Below are 17,805 nucleotides of genomic sequence, written 5' to 3' on the forward strand. Positions count from 1 at the left end.
AAATCTGCGTATTTACGTCCTGTCGTCTCCCCCATCCGGATGGTGTGTTCTTATTTATATTCCTCTGTGTCTGGTTTATTCAAATGCTTCAATATTTTTCTCTTTCATTGAATGTATTTCATAGTTACCTGTAATATTTTGTGGAGCAGGGTGGGGCTATAAATAATAGCTTGAAAATGCACAAATATATTCCTTAGTCTGTCAGCTTTAAAGACACACAAAACCCCTGACCTTGGGCTGAGCAGGGCCAGCCTGCAAATTCGCTGAGTGATTTTGATCTTTCGCTTCACCCGACAGTCAACTGTTATCACTTCCCTTGAAGGAAAGACGTGAGGAGTTTCCGCTCTCTGTTATTTGTGACTGGACTCTGCGGTGGGAACCCTGCTCCTGCTGCCTGCTCGCACAGCCCCTCCAGCTTAGGCCCTTTCCTGCTGCCCGGCACTTGCTCCTGGGGTGGCTGAGGGTTTGAGCAGACGGAAGGCACAGTCAGTTCACTGGATGGAAGGAGGCAGCCACTGGGCATTATTCTCCCCAGTGACTGTTCACCACACTTTCCAAAGATAGGTGACAGTTGGCCGAAACCTCAGTTCATTTATGGCCAAAACCATCAACGCACATTAGGTCCGTTGGTTTCAGGAGCTGGAGAGCCCAAGTGCCCACCTTAGCCGTCTCGACTGGTGACACCTGTCGCCTCTCTGCCACTTTCCAGCTGGGACAAGTCAGTCACCCTCTAATTTCCTCATCCGTGAAATGGAGATGATGATGCATATCTACCAGATTACATGATGAGTAAATTAAATTGATATGTCAAGTGCTAAGCGTAACTCCTGGACCTTCAGCAAAAGTTCATTCATTTTCCCTTTTAATTTATTAAATAGGGCTCCAAGGGAGCGCTCAGTTCAGCAAGACCCTACTGGAGGTATAACCTAGTATAGCAGTTTGGAAAAAAGAGATTTTGTCGTCATGAGGTAGAAAAGAGGTGTTTTCCGAGTGTCGGATAATTACTTTTACGTCATTTTCTTTTTAAAATTCAGGCACCTTCCCTCTTTGTCCCTTTCTTAAGATCAGCAGCTGTGTCTGAAGGATAGAATTACATTTTAGTCACTGGCAACATTCCTGGCTTAGCTGGAAGTTTCTCAGTTGACCGATGGGCCTGCTTCGAGCCCCTGGAAGTGGCGTCCGAAGGCAACACCACATAGAACCTGGGATTGGCTCCTTTCCTCAGTTCATTATTGAGAGCTGTTTTTTCACATGTATCCTAGGATCGTTTAATCCTCACAGCAGTCCTGAGGTCAGGAAGGCACAGGTTTTATCCATGTTCAGATGAGCAAACTGAGGCTCGGCAAGGTGGGAGGAACCTGCTAGTGTTCACGTGGCTCCCGCTGGTGGAGGAGGGGTCAGAGCAGACCCACGGACCTGCAGAACCCGAGCGCCCAGGGCCCAGAGGCTCCTGACTCGTCACTGCCACTCCCCAGACTCTTGCTGCAGGCACAGCAGCCCTCCCTTCCTGGGCATCTGGGAGGGCTGCTATGCCTGCATTTTTTATTCAGTTGACCCTGTGTGTGTGTCTTCATTGCCATCTCATGATTGTGTGCCTCTCCCCAACCACAGGGAAGACACTTCTTAAGAGTGGAGAGGCTATTCACTAGACAAACTTGAATTTTAGAGCTGCAAAACTTTACCTGCCTGCTCAGTACTGGGCCAGTGGTTTTCTTCAGGTGGCTAAGAGAGACCTTCTCTAGTGACCACTTGCCTCCCAGCAGTCTGATTTCTCTTTCCAGTGAATTATCTTCCTATGTAATAGAAAAGTCTGATTTCTCTTTCCAGTGAATTATCTTCCCATGTAATAGAAAAGTCTGGAGGACACTTTGTACCCCAGCCACTCTCCAGAGGGTATTTCATTCCCTTTTCACACCAGTGCTCAGCAATAAACATTACTATTCATATTTTATAGAAAAGGAACTCAAGGCAAGAGAGAGTTAAGCTATACTTCCAGGAAGCTCATAGTCGGGGAGAATTTTCCTGGCTCTGTCCTCAGGCTCCATCCTTCTGGCCCACCTCCCCTCTGATTCATTCTTTTTCCACTCTCATTCCATGTCTTTCTTCCTCCTTCTCTCCATCCTGCATAGAATCGTTCACTCTAGTAGAATTGTCAAGTGTGCAGTAGGTGTCTAAACACTGCACTGGTGCTAAGGTGGACACAACAGCCTGTTTCAGCTGGGGGCCGGGAGGGCTCCCACTCCTGATGACCTGACCGGCCATCTCTAGGTCGGCCTGTGACCCTGAGAAGTGTTGCCACAAGCCCACCTCCCGACTCGGGTTTGATGTCCAGGAGTCTTCAGGCGTCCCCGCAGTGTGCAGCTTTTGTTGGCTCAGGCAGGAGTAAGGAGAGGCCAGATTGAGCCTCCAACTCCAGCCCCTCCAGGGGCTCAGTGCCAGAGATATATGTGGAATGCACACACTCCTTAACTCCATTTCTGACCATCTAGAAGCCCAGCAGACATCATCCCTTCCCAGGACCCTTTGAGAACAATTTCTTGGGCAAACATAAGTCCTAGTGGGGGACCTGAGGTATTTTTCCTGAACCCAAGAGTTATTAGCATCCCCCATTGTACCTTTTCCAGGAGATGGAAACGCCCATGTCGTTGGCCTTGAGTCTATCTCCCCTTCAGCCCCCTGCCATTTATGTTTTAAAAAAGTAGTGATCTTGGGTGCACAGGTGGCCCAGAGGTAGAATGTTCACCTTCCACGCGGGAGTCCCGGGTTCAATTCCTGGACCATGCACCAAAAAAAGTAATAATAATAATGCTCTTAAGGGCAGAGCCGGACATGTCTGCAGGGGCTGTCACCCAGGCCTGTGATTCAGAACAAGGCTGTCCCCAGTGGAGGAGGAGCGGACACAGCTGAGTGACTCACGTGGCTGCCAGCCGCCCTGGCTCTCTCAGAATAGCACTGAGGGGGGAGCCTGGGAATGCTGCCCCTTACAGCCTGTGGTGTTCCCAGACAGTCTCGTGGAAGGAAGCAAATGTGAAAAATGCCCTGGAAGCACCTGTGAGCCGTGGTTCATTCCATCACACCCTTAATTTAGGTTTCAGATAATTTCCTAATTTTAGCATCGTCTATTCGTTGGCTTGTTTTTTCCTGCTGCCTTCCCCCAAGCCAGCCAGCTTCCCAGAGCTCGTGTGTCCGTGGCAGCAACTGCTAGACTAATGGCCAATTCAATATGAAGGACATTTTTGAAGGCCTACTATGTTTCCCTGTAGGGGAGAGGTCAGGCCTGTAACGACAAACTGGACACAATTCCTCTATACGGAGGACTGGGGAGCTTCACATGGAGATTGTGGCCACATGAACACATTTGTGCAAACTTTGAGATGTATGCAACAGAGCATGTGTGTGCAGGGGGCTGTGGGGCAGAAAGAGGTTCCCCGTCTCTGTAAATGAGCCCCAAGCAATGCACGCAGGATTCTGAAGTCGTCCTGACACCATCCTCACCGCTATCCAATCCTCAGAAATCCTTTTGGATCTACTCTTGACCTTCCTCCCAGAAGCCATCTGCTCCTGCTCCTCTCTGTGCTCCAGGCTTGGTGAAGGCCACCATCACCTCTGGTTCCTCCAGCAGTGGCCTTCCTGGGCTCCCCTACCTGCCTCTAATCCTACCACTCGCTTTGCCCTTGGAATAGACTAATCTGCAACCCTCCTGGAGCTCTCTGCCCTGCCCACCTCTCTAGCCTATCTCCCATCTTCTGTGCACAGCTTGGCTCTGGTTCCCTTCTGAGAACACCCAACCTTCTCTCTGACCTCAGGGCCTTTGCACCTCCCATTCCTTCAGCCGGGGACACTCTGTTCATCCTCTTTCCCCCTGTTTCCTCACTTTGTCTAACAAACTCCCAATCACCCTTCTGATCTCATTGAACATTGTTTATTTAGAGAGTCCATTCCTAGCCCCCATATTAGATTTTCACCTCACATAACACCCTGAGTTTTGTGTTTACATCTGCTTTTTTGCTGACTAGAAGCTGCACAAGGGCACATACTCTGGGTCACGCTGTATCCCCTAGCACCTAGCTAGGTGTAGGACCTAGCACCATCCCCAACATATAGTTGGCATTCAGTGATATTTGTTAATTGAATAATAAGTGGGAAAGGCAGCAGAGGCTCAGAGAAGGCTCACTGAGGACAGGAGGAAGAGAAGTCACCCAGGTGTTCAAGTGGGGAAAAGGGAAGTGTACCCCAGAGAGAGAGAAAACAGCATGTGCAAAAGTTCAGAGGCAGGAAACCCCAGGGGTTCAGAATGAGTAAAATACAGCTTCATTGGGCTGAGGAGACCAAGGGAAACAAGAACAGAAAGGGAGGGTGTGAGATCTGAAGCACCTTGTATGAAGGCCCAGAACCAGTTTATAAAACAGAGAGACCCAAAGAGAAGCCCAGCCTATGTGCACGTATGTCATTGTCCATGGGCAAACTTCTGCATGTCCCTGTGTGGGAGAGAAGCCGTGTCTTCTCCTTTGGTTTTCAAATGAAGAAACCTGAAGCTTTTGAAGGGCAGGAGATGACCTAGCTGGGGTGACTCAGGGGTGAACCCAGGCTGAGAATGGCGCTGGCCTCCTTACTTCTCGTGTCCTGGGCTTCCCCACAGCCCCAGCTTCCCGACCAATGCTCCATTTGAACTCCTGAGGAGGGTCTGGGCTTCTGACACTGTCACGTTCAAAGAGCGGCAGAGAGGCCTGTTCTGCCCAGAGCCCTCTCCCAGTGCTCAGTGCCAGCGTGTCCAGCCAGCCACCCCTGTGTCTGGTTGGGGACTCAGTGACCTCCCTTTTTAAAGCGTCAGTGCTAATAGCCAGCCACCTGCTAGCAGCTTGAAATTTAGCGAGCTGAGGGCCACAAGGCCATGGAGGCCATCAGTCACTCTGCAGGGACCAGAGTCTTCCCTCCCTTGCATTGCCCTGCCTTGTGCCAGCTCTTGTGGCCCTGCCCCTCCTGAGGCTGTGCTGGGCTCTTGCTCAGATGTTCCAGGTCATCCAGCCCGAGAGGGCCCTGTACATCCAGGCCAACAACTGCGTGGAGGCCAAGGACTGGATCGACATCCTCACCAAGGTCAGCCAGTGCAACAAGAAGCGGCTCACCGTCTACCACCCATCTGCCTACCTCAATGGCCATTGGCTCTGCTGCAAGGCCTCCTCGGACACGGCCCCCGGCTGCACGCCCTGCACCGGGTAAGCCAGGGCCAGTCGGCCAGCCATGGGGATAGCCCGAGGCCCGTGTTGGGGTCACCAGCCTGCTAGCAATCCTGGGCAGGTGGTCATTCTGTCCCTCCCCCTCCCAGCCACCCAGAGTGGCCCAGAACCTTTTCTTTGAGGGCGGAGGAATGAGGCAGATGAAAAGAGGAGAACACAATGCAGAGAGAAGGTCCCAGGGACAAGTGCTATCTTAGGTCCTCTAGGAAGAACCTCAAATTACTCTTACGCCCTGAAAAGCCACCTTTTTGCTTCTAAGTAAGCAGTCTCCCTTTTTTGTTGTTCTCCAACTGAAATATCATGCATGCTCTTCCCCTCACTTTGGAAAGATGAGGCTGCTCACTCATTTCCTGGCTCCCTCTTCAGCTGAGTCTGTTCCGGGCTCTCCTCACATATCCTTAAAAGTTTCTTAGTGGCTCAAGGTTGCCTTTATTTGTCCCGAGGAAGAGGCCTGAGCCCAGGAAGCCACTCTGGGACACTTGGCCTGGCCCTCTGGTTATATGACATGTGACTTGGGCAAAAGATGACGATAACAACAAAAAAATACTGATAATGCTGATGATTTAAGGAACACCAGCACTCAGCCAAGAGTGTAGTAAGAGCTTGGCACAAAGCCCTTTGAGGTGGGAACTTCATCCCATGGTTTTGCAAATGGAGAGGCTGAGACTCAGAGAGAAGTAGCTCGTCAGGTCACACGGGCAACAGGCGGAGGAGCAGGGTCCAGCCCAGGGGTCTGTGGGATCAAACCCCTCCCCCTGGTTTCTTCTGAGACCACCCGGGGTGCTTCTTCCCAGGATAGGCTCCGTGTGCTCACTCAGATGCCAGCCTCAGGGGAGGAAGGGAAGCACATCTCCTCTGCCCCCACCCTTGGGGCTGCTATGAAGCCACCTCCATAAATCCCACACCAGCAGGAGAGGAAGTGGGGGAGGGGGAAGGATGGAGGGGGAGGGGGGAAATCCCCAACCTATCACCCCCCGGCGTCCCCTGGGCGACGGGCTCCTCCCCCCACAACTGACCCTTCCTGGGACACATCACTCTGTAGAGGGCTGTTTGTTTATTCTAGGTCATTATTTCCCAGGCACAATAGGTCTGCTTTGTCTGTTGTTTTAGCAGATCTGTGGGTAACAGGCCTCCAGTCCCCCAAGGCTGTGTCAGGTCCTGTCTAAACGCCTGTAAACCAGTTCACACATCACACATAAGTGTCCCAGCCCCCTGAAATTTAGCACTCCTCGCTCCTGGTCAGCTAACCCCAGGTCTGGGATAGGTTACCTTGTCAGATCTCTTTGTTCTTTAGTGATTGTAAATTATGAATACCACAGCTAACACCGTGGTTTTAAATAAGCACTTTTATCTTTCTCTTCTGTGGTTCCTGCGTTTGGACAGTGGTCTTCCAGCAAACATTCAGCTCGACATCGATGGCGACCGGGAGACGGAGCGCATCTATTCTCTCTTTAACTTATACATGAATAAACTGGAGAAAATGCAAGGTAAGGACAGGAAGTCAGAGTCCAGCAGCTTGAAATACAGGACCCGTAAGGCAGCTCTGGGAAGCCCAGCCAAGGTGCTGGGTAGCTCATGGGGTCATTCTCCGGAGATCTGTGAAGAAAAGGAGAAGTAACTTGCTCTGAAGCGTCTGGTGTATTTCTGGTTTACCATGTAGATGTTTTTGTTTTATAGTGCTGATGGGAAAAAGCTTTTTGCAGGTTACACAACTATTTGGGGAAAGGCTACTTTAATAAAAGGATCTATAGATAGTTTTAAGATGGAATTTAACTTGCAAACTCTAAATTTCCAAATTCTTGAGAAGGTCCTATTTCTTAATAACCCTCTATATGTCCACACTGAGAATTTTACCCTTTTGAGGTATCCACAGGGATGTGTGTTTGTGTGTGTGTGTGTGTGTGTGTGTGTGTGTGTGTGAATGTGTCCATACAGCCATTAGTGCATGCATTAAAGAATATTCTATCCAGTCTCATTGGCATTTAACTGCGCTACATATTTCATATAATTTTTTTTGTCTTTGTCATACTTTATACAATTTTAAAAACATTCCAGATAGGACAACAATTAAACTATGTCGGGATGGTGATTCTGAGCTATATTTTAAGAGAAGCAGCAGACAGAACAGTCCACTGGAATACTGCATTGGTTTCCACGTGGGGATCTGTTAGAGATCAGACCCACTGTTAGAACAGTAGCACAACAGGGCCTGTATGCCCCACTCTAAATGTGAAGTAAAGCAGAGATTTTTGTTTCCTTTTTATTCTCTCCTGATCTAACCCAGAAGTGTCAGGTGCATGCTTTGACCTGGAAGATACTTTCATCCTGCTTTGGTTTTGGGCCCTTACCTGTCTCTGAGCTCCATCCTTATCCAGCTGTCCAGTCTCCAGCCCACGGGTCTTAGTTCTGACTCATCCTGATGAACACATGGGCACTCAGCCATTCCTATGCATATGCACACACATATACACACATGCACACATGTGTACACATGCAGATACCATGCACCACACCAGCAGGGTCTTTCTCTCCCACCACGCAGGCTAAACACAGGGACTGGCTCAAAGTTCTAGGACAGAACTTTGCCGCTGTGGCCCAAGGGCTGCATGAGGCCTCAAGGTAGCAGAGACAGTGGAGCTCTGGTGATGACATCTCTTCCCAGTCCGCTTCTTGCAGGGAGTAGAATCCAGGAAGCTGGAGAGATGGAGGCTGCGATGTAAGAGCCAGGTTTAGTAACAAGATTGATTAGGCCTTCTGTGATCAGACCCCTGCTGCCTTCTCTCTCACTACCTCCTGCCTCTCAATTTCCTCCTCGGCCATACCAAATGCCTTGTGGTTTTCTCCAAACACCACTCTGTTTCACACCCCTGTGTCTTTGCTTCTGCTGTTCCCCAGTTGGAATGCTTTCCCCCTTCTTGGTCTAGAGAACACCTGTTTATCCTGTAAGCCTCAGCACAGGCATTACCTCCTCCCAGAAAGTTCCCTAATCTCTCCGCCTCAGAGAGGTCTGGTCTTGTTCCACAGTAGACTGTACTTATTACTGATCTATTCACTCTCAATAAACTGACCTTTTGAGAGCAGAGAGCATGTCTTACTTGCCCCAGTGCCTGGCACAAAGCACGGATTCATACCTGTTTGTTGGATAGATGGATGGGTGAATGGATGGGTGGGTGGATGGATGGGTGGATAGATGGAAAGGGGTCTTACACATTCCAATTATTCCTACCAATATATGAATTGTCTTGTCAAAATGGATTCACAGAATGTCAAAACGGTTATTTACATTTGAGCTCATCTCCTTCAGGCTTCTCACCCCACAGGAAGGAAATTGAGGCACACAAGTATGGAGTCACTGCATTAACAGGGTTCAAGCCCCTGCTGAGAGTCTTAATGCTTTTCTGAAGCAGATAGTTTTGTTGTAGGAGAGTTTTAATAGCCCAAAGACACTCAACCCCATGGGGCTTTTATCCATCCAATGTAGGAAGTCCTTTCCTCCTAAATGACAGCCTTTTAATATTATAGAAAGCTTCTTGTAGGCACTTGTACAGGAAGAAATGGTGAAATATTTAGTTGCCTCTATTTCCCTTATGTTGCATGGATGTCCCCCCTAACCAACCTCTTTTAGGCGTGCACTAGCTCTTCAATATTCCTCTTGGTGTTCAGTGACAGTAAAACCCAGTATTTCAGGCAGGTTGCAGTCACCATGGGACTGAGTGAGATCCTGTCCTAAGGGCTGATGTTGGGCAATGTGTTGTTGACTGCACTAAATGCAGACAAACTTTCTGTAAGGGCAGCATCCCTAACTGTGGAGGGAACACCAAAGCCATTGTTTCTATGCCTAAAAATTAACAACTTATTAAAAATTTTGGTAAGATCAGATGGGGTGACCTAGCACAGTGTCTCAAGTAATTATCAAATAAATGGTCAGTACTCATCCTTTTTCACACTCTTAACTCATCGTGAGAGTGCGGTCAGCCAAAAGGTGTGACTGTTTTTACAATTCACTCTCTTTTCATCTAAGTCCAGAAATTTGATTTAGTCCTGCTATTTTATAGCTAAGCAATACCAAAGTTAGGTTCAGCTTTACACTCTATTAAGATTTTTGTGACTACTATTTCCCAAGAGCCGTACTGTTAGATGTTTTTCCCATTGTAAGCATGCTTTCTTTCCCTAGTCCAAAATTATATACTTGTGTGTATACCTCAATCCATTCAATGCTTGGACACTACAGTCATCAGTACAAATCACCTAATTCACTCTTCCATCTTCTACTCTATAATTTTGCATCTTGTTCATGAGGATGTTTTGTAAAAGTGAATGAGATACCTTACTGAAATCAACTTGGCATCCGCCAGCATTCCCTTAAACCCTCAGTTTTATAAACTCTATCCAAAGAGGAAATACAGTTTATCATGATTTATTTTAGTTAATGCTAGTTTAATTTATTTCCTCCCTAAGCCCTCACTGTTTAATCTCTTTCAAGATTTTTTTCAATTTATATATAATTGATGGGATCCATCTTCATATTTTCAAAATTAAAAAGACTTGCCTCTATCACTAGTCTTAGGATACCTTCCCCCATTCCCTGTCCTTGCTCACAGATTATTCTAGCAGTTATTCATTCAGCTCCGCACGTTGTTTGGTGCCCTGGGATGTGATTCATCTGGGATTAAAGAGCACTGGACTCATATTACCTTGAGTCAAATCCATCAGTTATGTGACAAATGGGACAAATGACTCAGCCAAGCTAAACCATAATTTCCTCTTCGGTGAAATGGAACTAGTAATAGTACCAACACAGTAGGGTAAGTTTGAGGATGAATTGGAATAATCTACATGAATCAGTTAGCACATTACCTGGAACTGAGCAAGGGACAAATCTTAGCTGCTCTTGCTCTTTTTGTCCTTATCCCTGTTGTCACTATTGTCAGCCCCTCCTATCATGGTCCTTGGTTCTTCAGTGACTCTAACTCTAACCGTCTGAGCCATGGGTCATTCTCTTTAATGATGATGCTTAAACCACATGGGACTCAGGCAGTGCCACCTTCTTGCTATTCTCTGTCAACACTGTATCAGCCTTTCCCGGTAAAAAGAATAATCTTGTCTTTTGTGTGTCTGGGGTTGCCTTCAACAATTTTCACAAATATCAATGTATTCTGGGGTTCTAGCCCTCTTGACCTGTCCATATAGGCTTGTGACACTCCCGTACCCCTCCTCCCATTTTTCATAACAACAGCTAACACTTGTGCACACCAATTAAACACTGGGCATGGTCCCAGAACTTTCCAGGGGTTGACCCAGGCCCCCTCTCAGGTCAGCCCTGTTACCCATTTCCTGCATGAGTTAACTGAGGCACAGAGAATTTCAGTAACTTGCCCAAGGTCATACAGTTACAATTCAAGTCGTGTGTGTAGGCTGGAAAGTCAGACAGTGTGGTTCTGGAGACCATAATCTCTGACTTCAGGAAGGAAGGGAGGAAGGTAGCTGAGCCCACAAGACAGCACCGTGTGATGCCCTACTGGGTTCTTTACCTCTTTTTTTTTCCTCCTTTGCCCTTTTATTCCTCCAGGAAATGTCCAAGATTACCTGCTCAGAATTTCATATTGGAGCCTTCTGTCTTTCTCAAGTCATAGTGCCCTTTAGAATCTTTGTCCACGGAATCTGGCCTTTCTCTTTGAAATTTTAAAATCCCCTCAGTATTCCTTTGCAAATGATAGAAGCACAGACCTGTAATTTTTCAAATAAATATTAAGAGATGTATTAGGAGACTTCTTGAATTGGAAATAAAGAAAATAAACTGAGCCTTGGAAATTTATGTGATGATAAGATAGTGATAATGATAAGAATAAAGAGTTAACCTTTTTCGAGGCGCACCGTATGCCAAGCGCAGTGCAAAACACTCTTCATAGATTTTCCCCCTTAGTTCTCGTAGTGACACTGGGATGTAGGAGCTCTTCTTATCCCCTTTGAGACAGATGAGGCCGTGGATTATTAAAGAGGTTGAGAAGCTTTAACATCAGTCTACTGGAGGGAGATAAAGGCCAGGATTTAAACCCAGGCAGCTGGCTGCAGAGCCTGTGCTCTGAACCTCTAGAGCTGAAGTGGAAATCTTTGGAGTGCAGTGGATGGAAGTGTGCTCAGAATTGCTTAAGAAAAGGACACTGGAACTGGTCTTGGGCACAGTTACTTCATTCCACAGGCTTGAGGGTATCATCAACTCTTTCCCTTTATATCCCAATGTGATTGTCTTTCTCTCTTCCTTGCTTTCTCTTCTCTTTTTCTCCACCTCCCCATCTCTCTCACTCCTGCTTCTCTCCATGTGCCTCCCACAGACAGCTTCCCTCCTGGCTCCCAGGAAGGCTGAGAATGGTTGTAGACATTCCCAATCTTCCGTCTTACCAATAGCAGCCTCAAGGAACGAGAATTCCTGACTCCTACTCCAACTTCTTTACATTTCAGGGAAGAAACTTGGTTGGTTCAACTTCGGGTAGGCACCTAACTCCTTGGACCACCCCAGGCCAGGAAGATGACTTATCTTAATTTCTGGGTCCTTATCACATGGACACTCCTCCCAACACATGCCATGGATAATGGGGGCAAAGCAGTGCCCACAAGGAAGAGAGGTGCCTTTACTGGAGGAGAGAGGGAAGGGATATAGATAGATAAAGATATAAGATGCCCATATCCTGCAGAAGAAGAGTGGACTAAAACTCCTCCAATGCACTGATCAGTTCATTAAAAATCATCATATGGGGTGGGCCACAGTGGCTCAGCAGGCAGAGTTCTCACCTGCCATGCCGGAGATCTGGGTTCAATTCCCGGTGCCTGCCCGTGCAAGTAAATAAATAATAAAAATCATCATATGTAGTATGATAAATTTTGCATGAACCACTGTGTTCCTATATGAGATAGGATCACAGTCCTGGAAAACTACTTGTCTGCAGTGGAGCAGCTTTGAATGTCATTTGTGGTTTAGCTAAAGAGCCAAGAGCCCAGCAGAAGAAGTGATTGACTGCTGGAGGGAGTGAGTCAGAGGAGGTAGCTCTTAGCACTTGCATCAAGTCTTTATGGAAAAGTGCAAGCCAGATGGAGCAGACAGCATGAGCAAAAGCAGGGAGGAAGGAGGCATGGGGTGTAACCTCAGAATCACAAGACTTTGGGACCTGGGCCCTGGGGTTACATGCTGGGGCTTGACAAGCCCTAGGCTGGGAAAATATGCTGAGGACAGATCAGGAAGAACTCTGGGACCCAGCTCAAGTATTTGGATGCTTTCCTGTTAATGACAGGAGAGCTACAGAATGGTTTTCCGCAGGGGCAGTGACCTGATCCAATTGGAAAGTTAAATCTGGTGAGAAGGTGGAGACAGATTGGAGAAGGGGGTGATAGGAAGGCAAGAGATCCTAAGGAAGCATTCCCACAGTGTGGGTGAGAGGTGGTTCCATGAGGACTGGGATTCCTGTCTGCCTTGTTCACCGCTGTCTCCCCAGAGCCAAGAGCAATTCCTGGCATGTAGTATGTTCTCAATAAATACTGGTGGATGAAGTAGTGTCAGAGCTAAGGCAGTTCCCTTGTATGATGTAATATTTATTGGGCTCAGTCTCCCCAGACGGATTCTTTGAGATTATCATAAGGCCCTTTAACCAACCTAGCCCAGTGTTACGGGTATTGAGACTTCTTTTTCTGCTTTTAGTTTTGACTTGGTACAGCTGAGTGGTGAGTGGACTGAGGAGCAGGTTAATTGGTGAGAAGGGTTGATTAGGGCTGGTGTCTGTGTGGCTCTGCCCTTTGTTACCATAGAGTGCTTTGGGGCATTAGACCCTTCAGAAGTTGTCCCCAGCACCCCAAAAATGCTGGCACAAGCTAGAGTGCTCCATTCCCATGTCCTTGGCCTTCTAGCTCCCTGAAGTCTTTCCCAAGAACAAACATTAGTGCTCATTCCAGGATTCATTAAATTGGGGCATGACTTGTCTGCTGGGATGACTTTCTGTTTCTGTCTGCTATTTACATAAGGGGCCAACCTCTTTCTTGAAGGAGGTTGCTTTGGAAGAGCAGAAGTTACAAGCCAGGAGCCTCTGCATTTTTCTTCTGAATAGGAAAATGCAAAGATGAGGATGAGTGATATCACTGAGAACTGAAAGTGGAAACGAACATGAGTTTCTAGGTACCCAAAGTCTCTAGCTTTTCCCCACTACCCTCCCCCACTCCGGTGCCACTGACATCTCCCCTTCCCTCTCTCTTCATTACTTCAGAGGCCTGCGGGAGCAAATCCGTCTACGATGGACCCGAGCAGGAAGAGTATTCAACGTTCATCATTGATGATCCTCAAGAGACCTACAAGACACTAAAGCAAATCATCGCTGGGGTTGGCGCTTTGGAGCAAGAGCACGCCCAATACAAAAGGGATAAATTCAAGAAGACAAAATATGGGAGCCAGTGAGTGTGGTTCGTTATATCTACCCCTGGACAACCATTCTGATGGTGTGGGAAATCAAGGCGAGGATGTGGGAAAGCCTGGGGCATGGCTGCAAGGAGTTCCTGGATGGGGTGGGTTTAACTTGTAAGCCCCGTATGCATGAGCGTCACCTGGCGTGGAGGAGGGATGGTGCTGGGCAGTACTAGGGACAACCTGGTGGCAGCACCCAGACAGCCCCTGCCAACATGCCGGTGGGTCAGCACCTCATTTTCTCTTTTCCCCCCCTTCTCCCTACCTTTTTAGGGAACACCCCATTGGAGACAAGAGTTTCCAAAGCTACATCAGACAGCAGTCTGAGGTTTCCACTCATTCCATTTGAAGCCTGCAGGATGTCCCAGGAGGCACTGATGAGTTTTACAAGAAAGGCCAAAATCTTTGGAAAGGAAAAGAGTGAGAAAAGAAGAGGACAGAGCAAGCAAGAAAAGGGAATTCACATTTCATCCAATTCTATAGATAATAAGTGTCAAGCTTATGAAACTTTTGAGACTTGTGTTGTCTTTTCCTCTCTCCAAGAACTGTTACAATAGTTGCTATGCACTTTATTCATCTGCCGTTGACAGGTGACCAGACTCTGCCTTTCTGGCATGTGTGTTGTCATTTTTTTTTTTTTTTTGCTTTGGTTTCTTGGGAATCTAGTGATCAGTTCAATGATCAGGATGCATGGACTTGACCATGGCGACACCCTGGCAGTCCGTCCCCCCTAGAGAAACCAAGTACGCCCTTGTTGAGTTGATTAACGAGACAGCATTACTCTATAGAGCCAAGTACTTTTGTTCCATGTGCAGTTCTGCTGTTGCCAGTCTCTGTGCAGTTGTCCTGCACCTGGGTAGCCCTTTAGGCACTCTGCTTTCAACACTTTTAACACATTTGGTGACGTTAAAGTATTATTCTTTCCTTATGAGCCTGCTGTCCTTTCTTGCCAAGGGGCAGACTGGGGAAGATGGCCTGGTTTCAGTCTTTCCATGTTGGTTTCGTTCCCCGCTGAAGGATCAGTTTTGTGCCTGGGATGTGTGGAAGTGCAAAGAAATCCAAGTTTGAGCATGCACTTGATATTTTTTGTATATGGGCTTCCTTCTGCAAAGATTTCCCAGCCTTTTGGCTTGTGTTGGGATTTAAGATGGCTTTGAAATGATCAAGAACCGGGTAAGGGAAGGGTGTGGATTCTTCAGCCTTGAATCCACGTGTATGGCTGCAGCTGCCTCAGCAGGGCATAGGATCCCTGCCTCGCCCACTGTTCTGAAAAGCGTTTCCCACCGCCAGCCTCTGGGAGTCAGGCCGACTGAGGCTCATGAGTCTCTGCTGTATCCCCGACTCCAAGCACAAGGCTGCTTTGATGGTGAATGGGATTTAAAACTAGAATCCATAGGTTGTCACCACTTGTGGAAATTTGGGGAAGTCTTTTTAAAAAGAAACATGCATTTTTCAAGCTGTTTTTCTTAATGTTTTTAAGAGACCGTTTTTAATTAGCTCTTTGATATAAAAGTAACTCAGAACATCAAAACCTACACTCATTAAGGAGTGGGTGACACGGTAGGGCAAATAAAAAGGGAGTGGATCACGTATCTCAATTAAAGGTCTTAAAAAAAGGAAATTGAAGAAGGTAAGAAATTCTGTCAGCTTGAAATATGCATCCTCTCCAGGTGGTCTTGGGGACCCATGAGCAATGTTTTGTTTGCATCTCCATGAGGACTCCCAAGAAGCTCTGGGAGCTCTAGCAGCCTAGCAGGCCAGCTGCTGGGGTTGCTTTTTAATCAGGGGTTGGGGATGGAAGGTGCGGAAGCGGGGGGGGGGGGGGGGATGTCACATAGAACCAGAAAAAAAAGGAGGGGCCAAGTCAAACCATCTTCAGCTCGCCCCCAAGCTCTTGGCTAAAAAGAAACCTTTTCCAAAGTCGGGTCTCCTCACAAGGGTGCAGTGTGCAGGTCGGCAGGCTGGTGTCTGGAAAGCACTGTTTAAATAAATAGTACAGTGTATCCTTGTAATGATTTCTCTCTGTTCTTGTTTGGAAAACCCGTAGGTCAGATTCCTAATCTAGATGGCAGATAGTAACATTATTTGTTGTCACACACACGCACACAGACAATAGTGGAGAAAAATGTGGCAGAAAAAAAAGTTTGGGACGCACAGCTATTAGGCTGCCACTGAACCGAAATTTTTAACATGGATTTGTAACTTCATATTTCTGTTTATAAAATACTAATAATTTGCGATGTATTTTACTGGCCAATTAAAGCAGATGTTTTATTCTTTTTGAGGAGTGGCTTGGTTTTTCAAGGGTGCCTGCTGGTAATTATACAGTTGGGGTAGTGGGGTGGGGGTGCTGAATGTGTGCGCAGGGAGAGGTGGGGGAGGTGGTAAAGCCGGACGAAGGGCCTGTGCACTGAGCTGTGGGGCTTTGGGTTGGAGCTATAAACAGCCCTGAGGTCTCCAGGAGGGAGTGTGGGTCACACACTACTGAGGGACGTGCAAGGTGTGTTGGACATGGGGATCATGTTCTGTTGGCGAACTGCTCGTGTGGGCTGGAGATGAGGGGCTCACCTCAGAGAGGACTGGAAAGACCAGCTCTGTCAGTTGCCACCATCTCTGAGAAACCCTGCCATTGACCAGGGGCTTGTGAGAACCAGAATGCACAGAGGCAACTCTTTCTGGCAAGATGAAGAGTGGTGATAATAGAAACAGAGAGGTGGCTCTTCAAATGAGGCAAGAAACCGCAGAGTAGAGTGTCTTTCTGGGTAAGTGGCCTCTGGCCCTGTCTGGGAGGTGGAAGGGAGCTTGAACATTGTGTTCTAGGCACACAGTTGTTTTCCCTCTTAGCGGGGAGGGGGATGGAGAGTTGGGGAAGGGGGCAGGAGACGGAAGGAGCTAAACATGAAAAGCGGGGCTTCTCTGGCCAGAGACCCCCCTACCCTACCTCCAGAGATTATGAAACAGTAAAGACACTTAATGCATCTTCTAATTTCTTTTTTTCTTTTTTCATGTGCTTTACACTTAAAGTTTTGAAAAATCCCAACCTGAGTCAGCCCTGTTTCAAGAAAAAATCAGGGGATGCGGCTTTGGTAGACACCAGGCTCCCGCATTTCTGAGGGAGCAGCAGGTGCAGTGGTGAAGGCAGGACCTAAGCTGGGCTGCTTCCCAAGGGCAGCCAGGCACTCCCCACTCCCCATGCCCACCGGGCCCTCACCTTTCCTTACCTGACCTCATTCCACAAAACAGGCTGTGTGATGAGGGGAAGGGACAATCCTTTCAGTGATTTTTTTTCATGCTAAACAAAATCCAAACCCTGCCCCACCAGGGTTCCCAGTTCCCTTATGCTCTGGGCCCCGGGCAGCTGTGGGAGCTATGACGGAACAGCATGTATCAGGCTGGAAGTGCAGTTAGGAGGCAGCATCCAGGTGTGTCAGAGCCAGGCTTGGGTTGGATGGAAGAAGGAACCAGCATGCTGCCTGGTGAGTATCCTGCCAATAGTCTGAGCCCAGGAGCACAGGTACCAAAGTTAACCAAGAAGACTTGCAAGGTAAGGAAACAGAAGAGTGGGGGGGGGGGGGGGGCAGATTTAAGATCAAGAGGAGGGTGGTACAATGGTGGCTCAGTGGTAGAGTTCTCACCTGCCACGCTGGAGACCCGGGTTCATATTCTCGGAGCCTGCTCATGCTAAAAAAAAAAAAAAAAAAAAAAAAGGAGCAAGAGGATCATTGCCAAATTGGAGTTATTCCAGAGGAAGGAACCAGGAAGAGATTGGAATGGAAGGACTGGTATAAAGAAGGAAGTGGACTAAGTAATGGCAGATTAAGGGAAAACCTCTCTCCCAATAACTCCCAACAGACAGGCCTAGTTGGATTTTTGGAGACACCAATATATGTCCACTTCTTTTACAAGACAACCTATCAGTTACTTATTTGAAGAGAAAAAAGTGTTCCTAAACTTTCTGCCTTCCATGCGTTTGATTCTGTGGACTCTTCCAACAATTGAAGCTATTTAAATTAGAGTAGGCTGTCTTTGACTCTGGGCAACTGAGTACCAAGTTGAGAACTCACTGCCAAAATGAAAGATGTTGGCTGCATTGGGTTTGGGACTGAGTTAACCTTTGACCTCTGG

General features: G+C 47.6%; 1 protein-coding gene and 1 long non-coding RNA gene across 8 annotated transcripts in view; one reads left to right on the top strand and one right to left on the bottom strand.

Annotated features, from left to right (window-relative positions):
* The window catches only part of RASA3 (RAS p21 protein activator 3), a 235,278-nt gene extending 219,781 nt beyond the window's left edge, over nt 1-15,497 (top strand). For both annotated transcript variants that reach the window (XM_077134966.1, XM_077134967.1), the window contains exons 21-24: nt 5,008-5,216; nt 6,621-6,724; nt 13,487-13,670; nt 13,954-15,497. In XM_077134966.1, the coding sequence (XP_076991081.1) occupies nt 5,008-5,216; nt 6,621-6,724; nt 13,487-13,670; nt 13,954-14,029 (573 nt within the window). In that variant the 3' untranslated portion in view covers nt 14,030-15,497. The remainder of the gene's footprint in view (nt 1-5,007; nt 5,217-6,620; nt 6,725-13,486; nt 13,671-13,953) is intronic.
* On the bottom strand, nt 6,278-17,785 carry LOC143661402 (uncharacterized). 6 transcript variants are annotated; one of them, XR_013164557.1, is made up of 9 exons: nt 17,745-17,785; nt 17,316-17,361; nt 13,482-13,578; nt 13,256-13,368; nt 11,637-11,869; nt 11,112-11,201; nt 10,824-10,964; nt 7,586-7,946; nt 6,278-6,833 (listed from the first exon to the last, which is right to left on the bottom strand). It is a non-coding gene; the product is annotated as an uncharacterized LOC143661402 (long non-coding RNA). The 6 variants fall into 6 exon arrangements; XR_013164552.1 differs by having other exon boundaries at nt 11,112-11,261; XR_013164554.1 differs by lacking the exon at nt 13,256-13,368 and having other exon boundaries at nt 11,112-11,261.
* Nucleotides 17,786-17,805: the final 20 nt, after the last annotated feature.

The sequence above is a fragment of the Tamandua tetradactyla genome, chromosome 17 (assembly GCF_023851605.1).
Source record: "Tamandua tetradactyla isolate mTamTet1 chromosome 17, mTamTet1.pri, whole genome shotgun sequence".
Lineage (NCBI taxonomy): Eukaryota > Metazoa > Chordata > Mammalia > Pilosa > Myrmecophagidae > Tamandua > Tamandua tetradactyla.